This window comes from Phaethon lepturus, unplaced genomic scaffold, assembly GCF_000687285.1.
Source record: "Phaethon lepturus isolate BGI_N335 unplaced genomic scaffold, ASM68728v1 scaffold8991, whole genome shotgun sequence".
In the NCBI taxonomy this organism is placed as follows: Eukaryota; Metazoa; Chordata; class Aves; order Phaethontiformes; family Phaethontidae; genus Phaethon; species Phaethon lepturus.
The window spans coordinates 130,264-153,663 of NW_010515545.1; the positions used below are offsets into that span (position 1 = coordinate 130,264).

The 23,400-nt window shown below is 40.5% G+C and overlaps 1 protein-coding gene across 1 annotated transcript in view; it reads left to right on the forward strand.

Annotated features, from left to right (window-relative positions):
• GALNT9 (polypeptide N-acetylgalactosaminyltransferase 9) overlaps window positions 1-22,537 on the forward strand; it is a gene marked incomplete at its 5' end in the record, with an annotated part of 152,794 nt that extends 130,257 nt beyond the window's left edge. The window contains 5 exons of the mRNA XM_010295802.1: window positions 6,082-6,267; window positions 9,713-9,850; window positions 13,159-13,254; window positions 21,329-21,496; window positions 22,246-22,537. Coding sequence (XP_010294104.1) covers window positions 6,082-6,267; window positions 9,713-9,850; window positions 13,159-13,254; window positions 21,329-21,496; window positions 22,246-22,392 — 735 coding nt within the window. The remainder of the gene's footprint in view (window positions 1-6,081; window positions 6,268-9,712; window positions 9,851-13,158; window positions 13,255-21,328; window positions 21,497-22,245) is intronic.
• Between the last annotated feature and the right edge of the window lie 863 nt (window positions 22,538-23,400).

The window sequence follows — 23,400 nt, forward strand, 5'->3', positions numbered from 1 at the left end:
CTTGCAGAAACCATTGCAGAAATGCCCGGCAACATGCGCTGCTGCGCACATTAGAAATGAGAGGACCCTGCTGCTACGTGCAGGTTTTAACGCTGATTCTTTCCTTTTTCTTACTGCTGGAAGACGTAGACAGTGATTATTTCTTTCAGCAAAGGCTACTGAAAGGGCCGCCAGTTCTTGGAAGCAGGTAAAGCACAAAGCTACTACAACACAACGGCAAGGTGTACAGTAATAGTCCCTTCTGGCACCACCTCCAGAGCACTCGCTAACTATGAAAAATGGGCTCAGAGTCTCAGATTATTGCAAGTGTCATTAATTGCTTGATTTTCTATATTTTTAGAGAGCAGGACTAATCCCAGCTCTCTTCTGGAAACACAAGCAAATGTTTACTCAGCTAGCTTTAAACCAGGTGGAGACCAATGTGTTGCAAATGCCTGGTTCACTCTGCGTAGGAGTTGCCTTGGCATCTGTAAACCTGCGGTGTTTGCACCAGGGCACAGAACCGGCGTCTCCATTAAAAGAGGCTGTGCAGTTGTTAGCAAAGGGTAATTGCTTGGAAGCAAATCTCCCCACCACGGCCCTTCTGAAGTCCTCTTTCTACTATTACATGTTCTTGGATACCTCATCTCTCCAGCTGCTAGAATCAAAGGTGTATTTGATGGAAAAAATAGTTGCAACAGAAAGTCTGAAGCTTTTATTTTTCTGTCTCACCAAGCACCAAAGTGTTTAAACTGCAAAATTCACAGCAGGATACAACGTTCTTAAGGATCATGATCTTTCTTTCCAGTCTCAGTTTTTCTTAGTTAAGAGACTTAACTGTCTCCTCAGCTGTGCCTTCATAAAATGCCATTTTCATTTTTACCTACTGATTTTGCTTTTACTGAGATAATTTGTACCAAATTAAATAACCATGTACAGTTGGCTTAGTGTACAAAATAATGTCATACCTGAACTTGTGAAGCTATACATTTGTGTTTTTTGACTGAAACAATGAATAATCTCTGGTAGTAGTTACTTGTAGACTGCAGGCACCCCCTTCTCCCGACGCTCCTAAAAACATGCATAAGAATGGCCAAAAAATAGTTGAATTTCATTGTCATTCTTGGCATGAATCATTTCACTCATAAGTCGGTAAACATGTATTTTCAAAAAGCAGAGCAGCTGAAGGTAACGTGGGGTGCCTTTCAACTTAGAGGGCACGAAGGGCACGGAGAAAGAGCCCTCCCTGCGATCAGTGGGAGCACCTTGGGAGCTGCAGCTGCCCACTTGCAAACCGCTCACCCCAGTATTAAATCCCACGACGTTTTTGAGCTCTGACATTCGCTCAGCGGGGCATGACGCTATTGGAAATAGGTCTCACCTGCAGAGCTGGAGGCTGTGTCAGCAATGTTCCGTATATATATTGCCAGAACTTAGGAACTGATTAGCCCAGCAGTGCAGCCAGCTCTGCATCCTGCTTCCACAGGCTTGTTGTTTGACCCTTATTGATTGATGGAATTTTACATTTTACTTTGCCTGACCTCCTTTCCTCGCTCCCAAAATACCTGGATTTTTGTCAAAAGTGTTGATTTCCTTTTTTGGTTTGAAACTATACTTCCTTTTTAGGATACTGATAGTTTCATTTATATAAAAAAATGACAACTGCTTGAAGATGTTTTCTGGATTTTTTTTTTTTTTAAACCAGTATTTTTTTAAAATCCTGTTAAAAATTATTGTTCGGACCTTCAGCAACAAGTACTTGTGGGAAAACATATTTCTCCAGAAAATTTCCTCTTGTTTGGCAGGAGTTACAGCATAGGAATTTATTAGCCTTTTTAAATCAGGTACCCAACCTGCATTCAGAGAACTTTGGTGATGCACAGTTTAGGTCATGGTAGACAAGACACTGTCTCATCTCAGTTTTCTGTGAGGCATAGAACATGATGTCTGATTTACTGTATAATAAATGGTAAACACTTTTCTGTAGGACAGCCATATCTCAGGTGTACAGGAAGGGCTAGTAATTAGTGCCAGTAAATCACTGTAGAACAAACCATGAACGTTATCATTCAGTTTGTAATTTACCTCTGATGTGGGCACTTGTTCTTACTAATACTTAATACGTCTGTTTATAGAATAGTTGATTGAGATAATTAGCAGTAGAAATGCTAAGGTGATGTGGCTATGGTAACGTTTATATTGCTATCAGTTTTGTTTATAGCAGCCTAAAGAGCAATACTGAAATTAGAAATTAACTACAATTAGCAAATAAATTGAGTGTCTCTTGGAATTACTTGATCATGTCTTAAAACGTTGCACAGTGCGACGCTCGCAGAGGCAAAGCCGAGTCCGTGGGCTGTAGCTGCCGTGAGTCGAGGAGCGCACAAAGCAGAAGCCTGTCTGCATCTCTGCTGTTGCTGCTTATCAGCTGGAGCCACTTCTGTGCCCTGCCCAGGGCACCTCTGGAGCCTGTGTGGGAGCCTGTGGAGCCTGGGCTGTTGCCCCGACTGTTGCCCTCCAATACAGGTTTGAGTGCGTGCTGCGATGCCAGAAACAAAGTTTACTGTTGGGTAGTTGCCTCTCCATGGGGAACAGAAGGCTGAGTTTGCTTTTCAGTGGTGTGTGCCCTTGTAGGGACTCGCTCAGAGAGACCATTGAACTTCCACGTTCTCAGTCAATGACCCTTGAAACACACAGTTAGTGTTGGCAACCGAGTGCGAGAGGAATTACTTGGGTTGGAAATGTGTTGTTATCCCAGAAGGCGTCATAGATACGGAAGCTGGCTTCCTCCGATTGCCTGCAATGTGTCAGTTTGGAGAGACTTGGGCATCATTTTATGCTCACAGGTAGAAATAGTTTGCTTCCTATAGTAAGGTGCTTTAAGAACTCTGCTTGATAAATGCTATATAGCTGCATGTAGTTATTTTTCTGGCATAATTTCGTAGTTTTATGTGGAAAGAAATGGGGTGTTTAGTACTGTTAAAATGGGTCATTAAATATGGTTTGAGGATGAAGAGAGGAGGAGAGTCAACCAGTTTCGGGGGCAGCCGCTGATTCACCCCTCATATCTGTTTCACACAGTAAAACTTTCCTTGTTCTTTCATCCTTCATTATATTTCAGAGACTTCCTGCAGCTAGCGGCAGACAGGCAATGGTTTTCCGAATCACGCGTGTCTTTCAATTCTGTGTCCAGCAAGGAGAAGGTGCTATCAAACCTCTCCATCCTCTTGATTCGGACACAAGTCTTGAGTCTGCATCTAAATCTCATATGACTCCTCTTAACTACTGGTATCTTGGCTGGTTTTGGGTGCACATGCTTGGTTGTACTACTGAAATACATTTTGTGTACGATAAGTAATCATCAGGCTGGAAAGGGAGAGGACAAGTGCTTCACTCTGTACTTAGCAGTGCACTGGAAGGGTGTGGGGATGCAGAGTCATGTCCGTGCTCTGCTGAACAGCAACTAATCCTTATGAAGTGAAACAGGAGACTTTGTCTGGCCTGAAAAGAAACGAGCCACAGTCGAGCAGTCATGGCATTTATCCAGGATATGGAGAAATGGTGGCGCAATGATGTACGCCTGGTGACACACGACTATCTAACTGCCTCCTCGCCCCATAAGCTGTACATCCAGTTCTCGTTCTCTGGGACTGGAAGTCCCATCCTTACCCTGGGAAACACCCCCCACCGCTCTTAAAAGTTACATATTCCCAGAAAAACCAAGTCATCTGGGGTAAATTAGCATCTTCATAGGAAGCAAAATTTCCTTTATTATTTCCTGGCTGTTTCCTTCCTTCCCACTCTTCAGCAGACTTTGTCTCTTCAAAGAGCAGAATGGGGCTGAGCGGTAGGGGAAGGGAGTAGCTGAATGTAAACGTAAAGCGATCTAGCCGGCTGCAGGCGGGGCGGTCACTCCCCAGCGCAAATTCACGCTGACTGCTGGGCACCGAAGATCCTGGCTGACAGGGTGAGCATCATCTGGCCTGAGGCTGCTGCTGCCTTTTTTCTTGTGTTTTCTTCAAAGCCAGGTGTCTGAGCTCCCTGTGGATTTCATCTGGGGAGAATTTATTGCTGATAAATAACTGTTTGTGTTGAATTTACAGATGAGCTAAACTGTTTCCTTTAATGTTGCAGTTTAGTACCTTTTTCTTTTCAGGTTTGCATGAGCAGTGGCATTGGAAGGAAATAAATCTGTCGCTCAGAAAATGTATTTGCCCTTGGTGGCAAAATATATAAATAAAAATTACAAGGTCATTAGCTATATCAAGAGACAGAAAAATGTGCTGTGCATTAAATAGCTGACTTTCAGGATGGGTTGGGCAAATAGCAGTATACAAAAGTGTACTGCTCATTCCACCTTCTGATCAGGAAAATCAATTAATTCCTTTCTTTTTTGTAGCACTCCCCCTTTGGACTAGAAACCTTCAGCATATGTCAGTCAAAATTTATGAGCAGTGTGTTTTTCAGCGTATTTTATTTACCAAATGCAAATTCCAGTGGCCACCGATTTACTACAGAACTGTTTGGAAAGCAGCAAATAAATATTACCTAATAAAATATTTAAAAAAAAAAAAAGCCAAACTGGAGGAGAGGATTTTATCTGCCACCTCCCAATCAATTTACCTTTGTTCCTGAGAAGGCAGGTTAGATGGAGAACTGCTCCAGTATTGTTCTGGAGTGCATCTTGTCGGGAAATGAGCTCTTACGCTCAGTAAAAGGCAGCCTTGGAAAGCAATGGATTATTGCTTATATTTTAGTATCTTTTATTTCAGCTAGGCTAGAGTACTACGTCAGACATGAGGCAACTGAAGCACATAAGCTTCGTTCACCCTGCATCATTCCTAATCTCGCCGATTCAGAGAGACAAGTCGTCTTTGTTTCCCACCACTGAGTTCAGACAGTAAATAACCAACAGCACAAAACTGCACACTATGGGTACGGTGGTGTCTGGGAGGGCTGGGTGATACAGTCTCCACTCAGCCCATTTTGTCCGTCTTCATCAACTCAGGGGTAGTAGATAAGTGGTCATTTATTGCTTCTTATATGAGTCAGGGCTGCAGGTAAAGGTATACAGAATAGTTGCAGCAGAGCTTTCTCCTTTCCTCTCTGCCTGGCAGGTAAGTGGCTGAGAGGCTGCAGGAGCGCTGGGTGAGAAACGCATTTGCTGTGCTCGCATCCACTGCCAAGTGTGGCAGTAACCTCTGTTGCTAAATAAACACATATTTTGGTTAATGGCCAGATTTACCAAGGCATCCTGTGCTAAGACTTGTGTCTTATAATTGGCTGAAATTTCCCTGAGACGTCCTGTACCAGTGCTTTTTTCTTACTGAAGGTAGGTCAAAGCATGTTTGTGAAGGGAGAATTGCTGCACTGAAAATCAGTGAAGCCTGCAGGGGCTAGATTAGAAAAGGAAAAGAATAATTGACTGATGTGCAATCAAAGTCTGAGTTTCCATAATGAGAAAATAAGTGTGTTTCCATGATATTTTTTTTTCTGTTGGTATTGTGCATGTGGGTAATTCCTTCCGTTTCACAAAGGTAATGTTCAAATCCCCACATAAAAGTCTCTGGTGTGGAATAGGTCATCAGAGATCCTTATGTACGCTAAAGCAGGCATCAGAGTTTTCTGGCAGTCGCATCTAAACTATTAAAAGTTTGTTAGTTGATTTGGAGAGCTGATACAGTTACCCCCATGTATACAGTGCCAGACACAGCCAGATGATACAACTGATTTTTGCTGAAGTTTCAGTAACAAGCACTAGGTTAAATGAACCCCTATGATAGAGGTTATCACCTTATAATTCGTCTTCTGCCTAATGGTTCCAAAAACAGTGACATTATGGGGAAGGACTTGGATATTTATGATACCTAAGCTTATGTACCTAATGCAGCCAGCTGTATTCACCTCAGAGTCATCTACAGTCAATGTGGAGAGGGAGGGGGTTCGCCCCCAGAGCTGGTAAATTGGGCAATCGTTCAATACTACCCATCTCCACCTATGGAACACTCTATGTACAGCATCTGAAAAGAGGTAGTTGTATCACCTTAAAAAGAAAAGAAAAAAAAAAAAATCATAGAATTGTTTTTCCTGCAACTCTCCCAGGTCTGGCAGTGTGGAGGAAGCATGGAGGTGTTACCCTGTTCCCGCGTGGCACATATTGAACGCACAAAGAAACCCTACAACAACGACATTGATTACTATGCAAAGCGCAACGCCCTGCGGGCCGCTGAGGTCTGGATGGATGACTTCAAGTCACATGTTTACATGGCATGGAACATCCCCATGGCAGTAAGTATGGGTCACGCTCTCTCCTGAACAGCGGCAGAAACGTGGATGGCTGTTCCTCGTTAGCTCTTTGAGGTGAAGGAGGTTACTGCAGTTGTATGAAGTAGGCTAAGCTTAGGGGGAAGAGTGCTTATATGTTGGTGCGTGCTCAATATGGAGAGTTCAGCCATATAAACTTGCTTCCTTGGTGTAAGTTTTGGTGTGTGCTCAGGAGCCGTGACACAGATTTATAACTTAACTAGAGCACGATGTTTCAAGTTTATGCGCTTCCTCAGAAGAAGTCGTTAATTTGGGATGCCATTAAACTTTGAGGTGTTCATATGCTACAGTGGTGAGGACTACAGAAATGTCCATAAATAAATATTATCATTCATCATGAGACTCAGTAAACCTCACCAGCATGAAAACAAAGTATGCAATAAAAGAATCACACATTAACTAGCTTTATTGTCTACAGGCTGAGTGTTGCAATGTGGACGCATTCTGTTTCTTATTGTGCATACAAATTGTAGATGGCATGTGGGGACCTCTAGGAATCCATGTAATATAAATATTAGATAACCTGTAGGTTCAATTTATCGCTCTATTCTGTAAGTATATCACATGCTACATCTCCACTGAGCATAATTCTTCAAGAGAAGAGGTATATATTATATCCCAGTCAGGTGGAAGTTGACTGCTGCTCTATCCTTTAGTGCTATTGGCATCCAAGTTATTCATGTGAAGGGGCACAGGGAGAGCAGCTCAGGGGAAGCGTACTCCGTTCTGTAGGTAATGATGGTTTAATTAATCCTTATATGAGGGGATTGTTCAAAGCTGACTGAAGTAAATGGGAACAGAATTTCCTGTTCCTATCAGAACAGAAAAATATGCCAAGCCAGCAGTGTCTTTGTGAATATTCAGTTACGACCTGGAGTCCATCAAAGTCACAGGAGTCTTGACAAAGACTTCATTGGATTTAGTCTGTCTCCTAAATACCTACTTGTACTTTGGTACCTAGGTAATATATCAAAACCCATTTTTGTCCATTCCTGTTGTAGTTTTGAAAATACATATACCTAAAGGAGCAGTGTTTCATTCTTCTCCATGTGATGTCTAAGACATTCGCATGAGTCTTAATTCCACTTACTGCTATTCAGTATTGGACACTGTGCAATGTTGAAAGTTATGTCTCTATGAACACGTGTTTTGGTGACTTCTTTTGGCATGAGAGGTAATTGCAGAGAATTCTCTTGCCTTAACAAGGCAATACTGCATAACTTCTTTCCCAAACGAGACTTCTGTGATAGCAGGAGGAAGACAAAGCAGCATCCATCTAAGTTTTTTAGGGACATTTTGACCCTGTTTGCATCAATTTGATAAAATGGTAAGTTTCAAATAGGAGAGGAAAAAGAAGTAACCTTGGTAAATTTGTTTGCTTGATGCCTTCTGCAAATGAATTCTGAGAAAAGACAAGACATTTAAATAAGCATTTACACCAACACATGATTTCCTTTAATCTCTCTGAGATTACTTATTGATGTAGTTTTCTGCATTGAGCTATACAGCAATGCTTTAAAAAAAAAAAAGGCACATTTACATTAAGAGGCATAAAATCAGCATAAGTACTGAATGTTAAAATTTTCTTTCCATAAAATAAATTGATCGATAAAATGTGCATCATAAAAATAACCCTGTTATCTCTCAGGAAAAGGAAGCTAGTGTTCGTGTTCACAGAGTTATTCCACTGTAGTATTCAATCTAGATGACTAAGAAGTACTGTACTGTTAAAAGCCATAAGAAAACACTTCTGCAGGAGAACTAGATACCTTACTGCCTGGTTAAAAAGAATATGTCCACATACTAAATTCTGTGGACACCTCATTCTTGTACCATCACACTGCGTGACTGCAGCTAATACAGAAGTAAGCACAGCATTTTCATAGCTGCTCAATTTGCTGCTCTTGTGGTCTGTAGCAATGGCACTGCAAAGAGGGCATTGTATTGCTTCATTTTAGAGTTGGGAAGAAAGGAGGCAAGTAAAATACATGTCTTCTGCCATACCAAAACCCATCCAAATTAACCCTTTCATAACTCACACCATCTTTTTCACAACTCGCTCCCTTCCAAGTTATTGAGGGTCTGTGCATATGTGTATCCTGATTAGTGGATCATCTTTGGACACATTTGCAAGATCATATTCCTGTAACCTTTATCAGCAGGTCAGCATAGCTTTATTTTAGTTAACCAAATATTTGGTATGCCCCTGCTTATGATCTGTTCCTCAACAATTTTAGTGATAAAGAAATCTTATATTGAATGATTTATTGTACTGAGCACCTCCAAGAATTGCTCTCCTTCCATGTAGCCTGAAGTAGTACGTAAATTAACATTCATTTGAACGGATGCTGCATAGAAAGTTCATGACAAAGGATGCATCAGCAAGCAGCAGTGAGCATAGTAAACTCTTTATGTGGCAAATAGAAAAACCTGTTCAGTATTACACTTGTATTCGCTCCTGAAAACGAGGCATCTGTTGGGGATTCTAATAAACCCTGAGCTAAGATTTGCTGCTGTCTTGTAACCCTGCATTAGACATCATTTGTAAAACGTACAGAAATCTTTCTGCAGGAAATGTACAAAGCACTTAAGACAGATCCATGCAAAACTCCCCAGTTTCAGTCCATTTGATTCATGCAGTGTCGGAAAAGACTTTTAGGTGAGGTAACTCAGTTACTGTCTTAATGTTGAACTGTGATGATTTAGAATGTTTTAAATCAACAACACCAACTCAGGACCAGGCAATTTTTAAATGGCTGGTTTTGATCACATTGATTTGACTCTTACAGCCTGTGTTTTTCATGGGGTTTGTATTGAAACATGAATTAAATTCTGAAGTAGAATTATAAAGAAGGTTTTGAGTTTAACTGCATTTTAAGGCTCAAGATTGCAAATGAGCTCCAGTTCCAGTAAACTGAATGTTGGTCTATGCAACTGTTTAATGGAGCTTAATGACTTTTTGAGCAGCTTTGCTTTGAAGTTTTAACAGGTCTGTTCTGATCTCATTTACATTAGTGAAACAAGGCTGTTAGTAGAGTAAACCATGATAAAGCTGCCATATCTTAGATCAGAATTACCACCTAAATTCTGAATGAATCTGAAAGCAAAAGAGTTCAGGTTTGATTGCAAACATTTAGAATTGCTGTAAGTAACAACATTCTTATTGTGTTCTTCTTATTTTGATTTATGTTTGGTTTTTGCTTGTTTGTTATCTTTCTTTTTCCACTGACTCTCATTAATATTTATTGTCTGCTCTCAACAGCAGCTGTTTGAGCTGCTACTTGCAAAAGAGAAAGAAGAGAAGGAAATAGAGTTTGGTATACAAAATGAACTCCAATTTGGTTTCAGTAAAGAAAACAAGTGTAAATTCAATGCAGTGAGATTTCTTTATTCTTTTTCTGCTTTGTAGAACCCTGGAGTTGACTTTGGAGATGTTTCTGAAAGAATAGCTCTACGACAGCGACTGCAGTGCCGGAGTTTTAAGTGGTACTTGGAGAATGTCTATCCTGAAATGAGGGTTTATAATAATACAGTCACTTATGGAGAGGTACTGTATGTCTTTGAAAATATATTGTGGCTGCATTAGAGCAGTCCTTTCATCTGCATGGTGGGTATTCAGGATGTACAGAGCAATTTCAAGTCAGCACAGTAGTAACAACAGAAATATTCTCCCCTACTTTTAATCAACACTAAGAAGTGTGGCTTTGAGAAGCATTGTCCCTCTCACTGGAGGATAATCAGATGAAGTCATTCTCACTAACGCTGATATGCAACCTCCTTGGCTTTCCTTTTAAAGTAGAGCAGTTCTGAGAACATAAATTTGATCATTTTCCCAAATAGGATTCCACAGATATCATCAAGTAAACATGAGCAGTTGAGAAAGCTGAAATAATTACAGCTAATGAAAAGAGTTGGGTTTTGCCAAACTATTTGAAGGATTACATGCACTTTATTAATTCATTTTTGCAACCCTCCTTGTTCAGGAAGGACGGTTTGCAACATATCCTTGTCCAGATTATGAGGTGAGGCTACCATTTGGCAGGTCTTTATCTCATAATGAAGAAGTCATTAGAGGAAAAACAATTTTGCTGCTTTGTGCTCAGATTCTGTTTTTTCATTTCCACTTGTGTATCAGTATTGAGTAAGACCTTGGAACACCTACTTTGAGATAGCTGAGTGGATACCCATGTCATGTCAACCAGTGATCTGGTTGACAGCCGGCTGAACATGAGCCGGCAGTGTGCCCAGGTGGCCAAGAAGGCCAACAGCGTCCTGGCCTGTATCAGGAATAGTGTGGCCAGCAGGAGTAGGGAAGTGATTGTGCCCCTGTACTCGGCACTGGTGAGGTCACAGCTTGAATCCTGTGTTCAGTTTTGGGCTCCTCACTACAAGAAGGACATTGAGGTGCTGGAGCGTGTCCAGAGAAGGGCAAGGAAGCTGGTGAGGGGCCTGGAGCACAAGTCTGATGAGGAGCGTCTGAGGGAACTGGGGTTGTTCAGCCTGGAGAAGAGGAGGCTGAGGGGAGACCTTATCGCTCTCTACAACTACCTGAAAGGGGGTTGTGGCAACGAGGTTGTTGGTCTCTTCTCCCAACTAATTAGTGATAGGACAAGAGGAAATGGCCTCAAGTTGCACCAGGGGAGGTTTAGATTGGATATTAGGAAAAATTTCTTTACTGAGAGGGTGGTCAAGCATGGAACAGGCTGCCCAGGGAGGTGGTGGAGTCACCATCTCTGGAAGTGTTCAAAAAATGTGTGGATGTGGCGCTTCAGGACATGGTTTAGGGGGCATGGTGGTGCTGGGTTAACAGTTAGACTTGATGATCTTGAAGATCATTTCCAACCTTAGTGATTCTGTGATAGGTTACATAACCCTAATAAAATGCTGTATCCAAACATGTTAGAAATGTGTAGACATTTCGGTTCACCTCAGCTGTCTGGATGATTTCTTCTGTGAACCAATCAAATTGCCCACATATGCTTGACCCCAGTCTTTAAAGAAGTCAGGCATGCCTTCTATAAGTCTTTAAATCTATATAACATGCCTGTAAAGTAAGGACTGCTATCACTTATGACTGTGAACTGGGGCAAAGTTCTAGGAGCTCTCCTGCTGCATAATGTTTTCAAGACTCTGTTTTAATTGTCTACATGAACTACAATTAATCCAAAGGCAATATATTTTCACACAAGACAACTAAATGGACATTATTCCTTTCTGGTTCCATTTGATTGACTTCATATAAAAATAAGTCAGGCGCTTCAGATATTGATACAAAGTGCAAGTTTTATTGCATAATATCACTTTGCATCCTAATATAACTATCCTTGGCAGTAACTGAGGAAAGGCATTTAGTAAATTCAACAGGAGCTGTTAGTAACTGTCAGCTCTGAGAAGGCCGTTAACTGCGAAGAACATTGGCAGTACTGCCAATGTTGTGTCAATTATACCAGTTAGCAAGCTGGGCTCTAAAAAGAAGTTTCTGTTGAGTGATTGCATGAAGGTTCTTGAGTCAAACAGGAAGTTTAGTGATGCAAGTATCCAATTCATTAAAATTTATAATAAAACAGAGCCGCACAAGCTATTAAGGTAGTACAAACTGGCAAAGTTCCCTTTCAGTCTTACATGCTGATAATGAAAAAATGAGAGGCTTCATCCTAAATGACATCAAGCTTGTTATTAAATACCTTCTCTTTTGGTTATTTTCATGGAGGAAAAGATGTTTGGATTTTAGTGAGTTTAAAGGAAAATAAATGTATTGAGTATATGTGAAACAGATTGAAACAGTAGTAAAAATATATTTCCTAGTGACTCAATCCACTTTTTTTTAAAGCGATGTCATAAAGCCGTCTGCATCTTCTCTAGCCTTCATAGTACTCGAGTCAAAATAAACCTCCTGAAATTTAACTCTTGGTGAGCCCCCTCATCCGATCCCTGTTACGCCTGTACACTATAATATGAAGGATTATTTACTGATTTTTTTTTTCTGACACCCCATGCAGCAGCTCCTTCTGTATTAAGGGGGTGGCCAGACAAACTGTTCACAGCCTTAACAAAAACTGACCTGTTGACTGTTTCAAAATGTCCATCTAAATAACCTCTTAAGATACCTGTAAAATTTCTAGCCCAAAAAAGAAAGTGTGTAACGCTTCTAGCCCAAAGAGAAAGAAAAGCCTGAAATTTCACAAGAGCACCAGCCCAGTTTTAAAAACTTGTAAACCTTCCTCGTCTGGGGAGGCACATGGATTTTTGACTTGGTTCGTTCTGTAAACCCAGACATTAAACATATTGAAAGCCTTCCAATGCTGCTCGTCATTGCTGTATGCTTTCACAATAACGTGCTTTACATCACTTCTGTACGTAACCATATACTGTATTCTCAATTCACATAGAATTGTTTCATATGCTTTTTTTGTTTTATATATGCAGTAGGAGCAAATAAAAGGGTGCGCATCCCATACCAATCCTGGGTAGTTCCTATGCTGTTTGGTTTAAGTCACATTCTCAACATATATGGTCAAAATTTATATTTACACAAGGGTAATTTGGAGCAAAATTTGACCTGAGTTTCTTAGAGTGAATTTTATAGAGTTTTGATCTTTGAGTAATTTCTGAAAATATAACTCTGACCCAAGATCTGTAAAGACAGCAGGTTGTCCAAATAATGTCTTTTCCTGGAGCAAATTCACTATTGGCATCCTGTCATATCTGGAAAATAAGCATGTGTTTCTCAGAGAAGAATAGTTTTACGTACTAGTTGTTTCAATTGCTGTGGTGCAGCTAACATTTAGCCAGATTGGATTTGCGTCATACAGATTAATTTCTAATACAACTGTTTTCTTTCTGATCTGGTTTTAGGTGCGTAACAGCAAAGCTAGTGGCTACTGCTTAGATCAGGGAGCCGAAGAGGATGACAAAGCAATCCTTTATCCATGCCATGGAATGTCCTCTCAGGTAAATGGTTAAAATCCCATAATTCATGAGAAATCTTTAACTTAAAGAATTTTCAGAAAAAAACAAAAAGTAATTAGGTGCATTTCAGTTCAGTTTGGCAGTATACTCCTGAGTGGCAAAGGAAAATATTTGGCTTTACTCCAGTCTTTTTGGGAGCCCTTTCCAAGGTTGTTCAGCATGCGAATCTATACATTGAAGGTGCCAGTAAGGAAAACAGAAGAATCATGATAATTTGTTTTAATAATGGAGCCATCCACTGAAGATTAATGAATTTACACTGTTTGAGTGAGAGGTTCTTCTCATTTTGACTTTACTTACTCTGGGAATAATACCTCTTTAAATTATCTGTTCATTGGTCCAATAGGCTCCTAGGCAGAAATGATTTAGCAAGCTGCTGATGTGACTCCCCAAGTAGGCAAAAAGTTAAGCACATATTTAACATCAATTTCAAAAAGAATTAAGAATAGCTTTTAATACTTTTCCAAAACAGATTTCTTTTTTGTCAGTCCCTGTGCATATTATTATTTTCTTACAGATGCCTGCAGACTTTAAAATGACATTTCTTCTCTCCATGGTCATAGTGATGTTACTTGTATTTAAAAACCAAGTTGGATATTATTTAAAGACTTGAGCTGCTTCTGAAATGTAATTCCAGTTTCTTTTGAAGCACCATCTGAATCAAAACTATGTTAATGAACATTCTCATGCGTAAATAAACTCTGACCTTATCACAGACTTAACAAGTATCTGAAGTTCAGTCATACATATATTGATTTGAAGTCCTGGCTCGTACATCACTATGGAGGCATAACAAGAGTCTCAAAATATAAATATTGCCTATTGTGCTCAATTGCAAGCTGGTGAAGAGTCATACTGTATTACAGCAAAGTGAGATAGACAGTAATTCCTACTGACAAAATGTCCACCTTTGGCAGGATCATTACGGAACACCTGACTGACACTTTCCTAGGCAGAAGGAAAAGCCTTTGAGTAAGGTAACAAAATAGTGTTGCTTAATTAGATGTAAATGAGCTTTTCGAAAAGACTCTATTTAGAGATATCAAGGCACTGAGAGACTTCAGTCTCTTGCTCCATTCTAATTCTCACCAGAAAGTTGCAAATTTAAGTCTTTCCAGAAAGTCCCTTTGCAACATCTAATCTCCTATTGTTGTGCTAGCATCGAGAAGAATAATGAAATAAATGGTTCTGACTGTAATTTAGTGTGCAATTTAAGTCCTTAACCTACTTGTTTGCCTCCATGACTCTCCTGTTTCCTAGAATATTGATTTGACTTCCAGAAGAATCAAATAGATGAGGGCATAAGTTGCTGTGAATTTATCTGAAAGGAAGTGTGATGTGCCCAGCTTCTCCTGACTAACTGTTGTAAATTTTGGGCCATAAAGTAGCTCACCTCTCAGCATCCAGTTCTGACTAATTTTTTCCATTAAGGAACAGGTCATTTTCCTTTTAGTAAGATGTAAATACGTAGGTGATGCTTTTTGAATTGCGGGCCCTACACTAGACACTGGGAAGCTCTTCTCAGGTGCAAATTACAATACACAAAGTATTTACTGCCCAAGAAGTTGAAGTTGGGTAGTGACCAGTTAAATCTCCTCTGGCTCGCTTCTGCTTCAGTATTCTGTCTATGTGAATGTTCTGGAAAAGCCTGAAAAGCTGTGTTTAGACTTTATGTTACAGCTACAAGCCACACCCCTTTTTCTTACTAGCATTGTGTAAACACAGAGAAAGTCACTCTTCTCAAACCCTTAAAATCCAAAGCATCCCCTGTGTGTGAGAATTATAAAAGTATGGGAGAAGCAAAAACTTAATCTACCAAACCATCCTGCAGCAATTTCCATTCTGTAAGAAGCACCAGACAGAAGACAGAGGTGATGTTTTATCTAAGTTGAATATTTCACAGACAAGCATAGGTTGGAGCCACTCGAATGCAGCCAAGTTAATTAATGATTACACAGCTGGAAAACTTCTATCATCTCACCACAATTTACAAAATTAAATCAGTATGAGAACCACAGCTGCACAAACCCTAATCAAGGATATTCAAGCACATAGTATGAAAGGTGTTGACAGCAAGCATTTTAATATATTAAACAAACATTTTAAAGCCCCTCTTCTAATCAGCCTGGGTAAGCATCATTGTCTGTTATGTTTAACTTTCAGTTTCTGACATTTTTCATCTGAAGCATAGGGCATAAAATACCCCCGCGTTGAGATTTGGGTGATTTGTACATGCATACTGAATATAAATGAATATAAACATGGAACTCATTTCACCAGTTAGGTTACCACTGGTCCTTGATGTGTCCTACTGGTGTGGAAGCCTCTTGCTATTTAGCTACAGTCTTGTTTGTTTTTCATATTCTTCAATTCTGACAAGCAAATTACCAGTGACTTTAGGATACATATGGTTCCACTGAAACCAACAGACATGTCAGGTGTTTAAAGAAAGCTGAGGTAGGAATAAGATTACTGTTCATCTGTGATAAATGTTCTTTTCTTCTAATTCTCACCCTTCTATTTCCCTTGCATAGTGCACGCCTCTGGTGTTGTCCTGTGTTACCAGTGCAAAATAAAACTGCTTCACGAACAAAATGCCTTTCCCTATGTGTGCTCTCAAGATCAGTTTCTACCACTGTAAATCATATCTTTTCAATGACATCAGCTTTACTCAAACAGGGACAAGATCTTTTATGGATGCTCTGGAATGCATTTAGCCTGAGTTTACATCAGTTTAGCTTAATGAATTTGACTCGAGCTAAGTCAGTGTAAACTAACAGTTAGGAATATCCAGACATGGTTTTGCATCAGTCTAAGCTGATTTCTAACCTTGCTTTACAGAAAAGTAGTGTTATGTTTATATGTGTTCATTAGATCTGCAGTTTGAATCTTAATACTTTTCAGGAAAAAAGGTTTGCAAATACTGCCGGGAGAGCAATAGGAAACAGTCCAGGGCTAGAGAAAATTCAGAAACACAAAAACAAAGGGGTCTTGAACTGCCTTGCCTCTGTATGTGGCTTGTCTTGTACAATCACCTGTAAAGCCCACTGGTTCTACAGCACCGCATAATACCCTTTTGTTGTAAAACAAATTAAAAAAAAGGGGGAGGGGGAGGCACAACCCCCTAAAAGTGGAATGTGGTGTTCTGGGAGCTTCTTAGGATGGTTATAGGACACACAGGTTTTGAACCATCTGAGAGCACTTATACAGCCTCAGTGGAAATACTCACCATCTCAGTCTGTCTTGAAAGCCGTGATGTGGAGCTGATTATATGGCATGTGAAAGAGAAGAACTTAATAAAATGGCACCCTGGGATAGAAGGGCCCCGGTGAACAGCCTCCTTCTCCGCCCTCCTCTCTTCCCTTTTCACACTGAGAGAAAGGAGGCACTGCAGCTGTGAAGGCAAGAACTCCCTCGGCATTGAGATCAAGCAGAGAGAAGGGAGATCTCGATGTTACAATTCCTGGAGCTCACAGCTACGCAAACAGATGGAGTAAGAGGAGATGAAAGGCTTTACTTAAACTGTTGCTTGAGGGCAGATATTTAACGTTTTGCTTGGTAGAGCTATGGCTTTCCAGAGCTGCACGCTGGGTAGCAGGTCTGAATGCTTAGAGTAGGGCAGATGAAAAGGTAGTTCTTTAATTTGCAGGAAGAGGTGGGTGAGATTCTGTAACAAAGCTGTAAGTTTGGTGACTCTTTCTGTTGTGATCTGCTTGTCTTCAGTGACAAGTGTTCTGGAGATTTAAGGTATTTCAGACTCCTGTATGGCTCACTGTTTCAATTTCTGTGTCAGCTTACTGCTTACCTTAACGTGCAGCGCTGAAGGGTCATTAAAGATTTCCTTTTGCTTGGAGAACAAGAACGAAAGCAAAGGGAGAGAGAGGGGTTAAATTTAGTGTGGAAAGCTACAGGACCTACCCATGTAACTGTTGCCTACAAATAATTACCTCTTGTTAATTTGTGGGTTTTTTTCACTTGAGTAGAAATTAGCAGGAATGGATTTTCTGAAGTCAAATCCTTTAATTAAAAGCTGGCATTTACTTACCACGTTGATGCTCCTGAAGGATCACCTTCCACAGGCAGCACTGCTCACTGTTTTTGAATCCAGTATGGTGGCTTTGGTAAACAACCTTTGATATCTCTTCCATTCTGCGCAGATTTCTGAATGTTGAAGGGAAAAGTATCCTATGTTATCGTAGGTACAGCATTTAGTATCAGGATTAGTCCTTGGCGTATTTACTGGAACACTTAACTTCAATGTCATTTATGTGGACCCTTCAGCTCTTCTCAGATAAAAGAGGAAAAACTGAGCCCAGGTGCATCCTCATGTGATGGATAAACTCTGTTTCTGTGCCGCAGCTTGCAATGGGGGGAGCATGTGGACGCATGAGGCTTTCAGCCCATCAAGACTTACACAGATTTTTTTTTAATGAATGGGATTGAATATTCTTTAATCAAGGGGACTTCTTCATTTGACTTTGGCTGTTTGGCACTGGGAATGGATTTGGTGTGATATATCATGCCCACAGTTCTGATGCAAATGTTATTTCTTTTTCAGTATGGTGGTGGTACTCAAGATCTAATTTGAACTCAGCAGGTGTAATTTTCACTGTTTCACTGACTCTGTATCCCAGTTCCTGTTTTCTAGTCTACAGTAATAAGCAACTTAACGCTTGTTTTATTTTCACAGTGTATGTTTTCTCTAGGAAGTTATGATATGAAGTCTTTGGAAGGAGATGTTATTAATCATATAGTAGTTTCTTGAACCTTAATTTTCTGGTCTGATCTTGCAGAAGCAGGCACTAAACCTTTACTACGTAATGTGGTCTAAACTGAGATAATAGTTTGTGGGTGTTTTTTTGAAGTTTTATTTTATTTTAGGATGAACCTAAGTTTTTATGACTGTTGGAACTCATGGCAGAAAATACAGATTCAGGAAAATTAAGCCCATGACATTCCATTTCTCTTGTCATTGTATAAATAGCGGTTTCCTGCACCAAGCCATCTCCGCCTCTGGTGAGCTGTCACACAACTGCCACTTCCAATATTCAAGACGGTTCAACAGAGTTGGTGTATCTTCCACTTCTAAGGCCTAAGCAGAAATGGTAGTTTCTGCTTTGATGGGCTTCTATATAACAACATCTTTCCCAAGTCCTGCGTCTTTTCCAAGCTCTGAGATGCAGAGCACATGCAATTCTAGGTATTAAGATTCTAAAGACAAATATTTTAGACTATTTTACAGAATGGTACAGAAAATGCTGCTCATCTTAAACCACGGGGAAAATCGATCCTATATTACAGAGCAGGTAGCCCATTATAAACAGGGGTTCTGATTATCTAGGTAAGGCAAAGCCAACTAGGTTGCTCGGTGGCTTTTTGGGACCTGGAGCTGTATAATAAAGACTGCAAGATGAACACATTCCCCAGTCAGTGCAAGTTTCAGCCGTGCCTGCAGTTCATTTGAACTCTGCTGAGTACCCGTTAGATGAGAGAAGTGTGAGATACACAGACAGGTTTTACTTTGGGAAAAAAAAAAGTTTGTGGGTTTTTTCCCCCTCCTTTATATGGGGGGAAAAAAGGAAGTTAGTTTGTCTGAGCTGGCAGTCCATTCATATTTTGAATCACTTTGCTTGCTTAGGCTTCTTTTACATATGTCCCCCATAGCCTTATACTGAAAGGTAAAAAAAAAAAAGTGTCTCGATGTAGTGTGTACAGACAGTGCCTTGACAGTGACATTATTCATAGGAAGGACAATCCTCATGTGGTTATCCCTCTGCTTTCTCTGATGTAGGCTCTGTTCTAACCCTGCGCTTCACATGGTTGCTCTGAACAGAAGTGGCAGGTGGGAAAATGAACACATAGTTTGTCAAAGGGTATCAGGGCTGGGAGCAAGCAGACGATGCTCTTTTTACCACCAGCAAGATACGATTATTCACAGCATGATTCTTCCGAGGTTAATAAGGATGGCGGTAGAAAGCTAGACTCTAATTTGAGATTTTTGTGATTGACTCTTAATGATATCTCATGCATTGGTCAGTAGCATCCAATAAATGGCAGGCAATTCTGACCTTCCTACCCTTTCTTGTTAAGTAATTTCAGCCACATAACAGCAGTAAGACCAGACAGGCAGTGGATTTCCTGAGTGATAACTGAATTTCTTCAGTGGCTCAGATCTTCACCCTGCAGCATCCTGCCTCACAGCATACAAGCCACGTAGCTGACTCCATTTTGCAGCCCTTTGGCACCTGGGTGCTGCACTTAACTACTTCTAGGGTAAGAAGGGCAAAATATTATGCTGATGTAATGACTCTGGATTTAAACACAGAAGTGATAAGGAGATACATCTAATTTGACATATTGGCCTGCTGCCAAATTAACATTGTGCTTTTGCTTTAATGTGCTTTGAAATCTCCCTCAACAGGCTCTCCCTCAACGATCCAGGAAGTAGCACTAATTAAGGGGATTACTTATGAATTTTTGCAACTTACAAATGAGGACTCCATCACTATCATAGTTATCTCTGCAATGTGATATCGAGTGAGCTGACAGAGCCCCTTTTCCCTCTGAATGAGCATCTGAAAGCCTCCCTTAAGGCTTTGAGGTTTTATTAGAATACAGATGGAAACAAACTGCAGGAGAGAAAAAATCTGATCTGGAAAAAGCAGAATAAGGAGTTTGAAATCAACCTCATCAAGATTGTGTTCTTCAGGCCCGCTGTCATCCAGTCGTTCTTCAGTGGCTTCTTGGGTTGCAAGAAACTTTTCAAGGTCCCCAGTGTGTCCCTAGGAAAAGCTTTTTTTTGACTCCAGTGCCTTGAGATGTGGGTTTATGTCTGCTGCCTGCTCTCCCAGGAGTCTGCAGGCTCTGCGCCGGCTGTGTCCCTTCCCACGCGTGCTGTGTGGGAGGGCGTGCCGTCCCAGCGAGCTCACAGCGCTTAGAGAAGAAGCAGCGTCACCCTCCTTTCTGACCAGAAACATAGCAGCGTGAGAAGGCAACCGGGCAACCACCCTCTGCTTACAGAAAAGGGCTGCTGTGAACACGGCAAAACTTTTCTCTTCCATCACATGTTTGTATTGTGATTATTAGTCCTGATCAACAAGAGCCATCTACAGATATTGTTCTTGTCTTTGAATATTTTCCCTTGGTCCAATATTAATGTAATAAAATACATTCTGGCATGCTGAGATTACAAGAGACAAATTTTTTTACCTCACCTTCTACATATGGATTTTTTTTCCTTGAGGGCCATTTTACTGCAAATGACTTGAGGCAAGTGAAATCATCACTTAAAATAGAAGAAAGGGTAGAAAAAAAAAGGAATTGCACTCCTGTAAAAATTAACATGAATTATTGTGCCTGCTTAAGTTTTTTATTTAAAAAATCCTCTAAAATAATAAATGGCCCTCACCTGGAGCCTGTAATTACAGCCAGTAGCATTTACCACATCACTATATTGCAGAACAGTTAAGCCTCACACAAAACTGAAATATCAGGGTGTGATTCTTTATTATGTAGGCCTGAAGCATATGTTTGCTGCTATTTTGCTCATGATTTCTTTTTTCCTCTCATATTTTTGGATACTGGTTGCATGGTTGGATTTTTTCAGTAACATTTGTTTACAAAAACTAATTAGAGGCTATTGATAGCAGCAAGTCTAACAGAGCTCTTAAGAACAAACTGCACAGCACATTGACATCGTGTCCTTGTTAAACCAGCTCCTGCTGAGTGGGTATGATTTACATATCGATGACTTCACTTCCTTGATTGCCCTTTTGCAGTGAAATAGTGGGTAGGGCATGGTGGGGAGCAGAGGTGTGGAAGAAGGGAATATTGTGTCCTATGAGAGACCCTGTGTTGATAAAACAAGTTTCCCGCGCTTTGCCCTCGAGCACCGTGTGCCAGACTGGGAAGGTCCCAGCACGCAGCAGGACAAGGGACTCCCCACCAGTGCATGGGGCAGAAGCCAGCAGGGAAGGCAGCTGTGGGTCGGCTTTGTGTCCCGTTGCTGGGGTCCCTGGGGCTGCGGTTAATGTCCTCCCTTTCCATTCTTCCCCAGCTTGTCCGCTACAGCTCAGAAGGCGTCCTGCAGCTGGGGCCGCTGGGCTCCACGGCCTTTCTGCCTGACTCCAAATGCCTCGTTGATGACGGGAAGGGCAGGACACCGACTCTGAAGAAGTGTGAAGATGTTCTGAGGCCAGCACAGAGGTTCTGGGATTTCACACAGGTACGGAAGAGCTCATGGAGCCTTGCGGAGATAAACTGGAGAGGAATGCTGCTCTAGAGGGTATTTAATGAAAAACAAGGAGGTCTTTAGAGAACTCTTCTAGGAATATGCCCCCTAGAAATAGTCAGGTATGTTTTCCATAGGTCATGTGCTATCAGGAGTTTTCTTATATTACTACTAGGAATTTTGGGGTATGCTTTCTAGGAATTTTTAGTTATCCTTTCTTGGAATATTCTCAATTTCTGTAGTGATTGCCCAGAACATACTTGTAACTTTTTTTTAGTGTCTAGGAATTTTTGTTTCTAAACTTTTCTAGGATTTTTCTAGTATGTTTCTAGGAATTTTTAGGTCTAGAGCTTTCAAACAATTTTTAGGACTTTGGAAGTCACCCTTACAGTTTCTAGGATTTCCTATATCTGGGGGTCCGTAGGGATTCTCTAGTGCTTTTTAGAGATTTTCTAGTGATTTCTGGGGAATTTTCTAACAATTCCTAAATCTAGAATTATCAAGGAATTGTTTTGGTAGTTTGTATGGATTATCTAGCTTCTCCTAGGAATTTCTAGCACTTTCTAGGGACTTTTATCAATTGATATATATACAGAACTTTCCAGGCATTTTAATAGTGCTTTCTAGGAATTTACAGATCTAACACTATTTTTCTTCTCGTCTTTTTACCTTTTCTGTTTCTTCTTCTAATTCTTCTTTTTTTTTTTTCAATTTTTTTTTCCTGTTCTTTTTCTTTTTCTTAGAATGGTCCAATCATCAGCAGAGACACTGGCCGTTGTTTAGAAGTGGAAATGTCAAAGGATGCAAATTTTGGGCTCAGATTAGTCGTACAAAGGTGCTCGGGGCAAAAATGGATGATTAGAAACTGGATAAAACATGGCCGACACTGACTGCTGGGGCTGAGAAGCTGCCTCTCCTGCCATTGTCCATTGCTCAGTGTGCCATATCTTGCAAGGCATTTGTCTTAAAGCAAATTAGTTTGAACAGGACTTGGCTCTCAAGAGTCCTTCACAGTTGGGCATTGAAAGGAAAAAAAGAAGAAAATGAAAAGCAGACACAGACATGTGCCCTACTTGGCTCTTCCTTGCTCCAGTAGATGACCTGGGAAGCTTAACAAGAGTTTTCTGTTGATTTGGAAATCTTGTGAAGATCAGAACACAACAGAAAAGTGGGTTCCTTAAGCTTTCCTAGAGGAATTAATAGACAGATGTTTCTATGATAAGTTCAAAGGAGAGATCCCAATACTGCCTCATAGAGCAAGCTCTCTGATGGGTAGCTTTTTAGCTTTAAGTTATTGACTGGTGCACAACTCCTATGGTGAATAATCATGTGCCTTTTTTATTGTACTTCATATACAAGGGGACTGGAAAAATCCTACCTTTTCAGCATGTCTGGTTCACTGTACTAAACAAGAAGATCTGTAAATAACACTGGAAATATAATATATGATAAATTTCAAGGTTGATTGTTTAGGAGTCTCTATTTCTAGAAAGAGACTGTTCCGCAAATGTTTACAGGTGGTTCTCAACCTTCAAGCTGCTAAAAAGCAGCATTTTAGAGACCTCTTCTAGTTAGACACAGGTAAATGTTGAATAGCTAAAATAGCCACATGCTCCATTATATTGCCACATTTTACATTTCTTGGCTGTAAAGGCATCACAATATAGCACTTGCATATTTAACTCTTTCGAGGCAGTAAATGTCCTAGTAGATGGATGAATTTCTAGAGGCATCAGTTGGCCCACAAGCCCTAAGTACATAAGTGCAAGGCTCCCATCCTGCAGTGCTGTGCATGCAGGTGCACTGTTGTGTTGTTCCAGAAACGGCCTGGAAGCTGCATACTCATTACTTCTGAAAATAAGTTGACTGACTTAGGTGCCATCTGTGGAATTTAACAA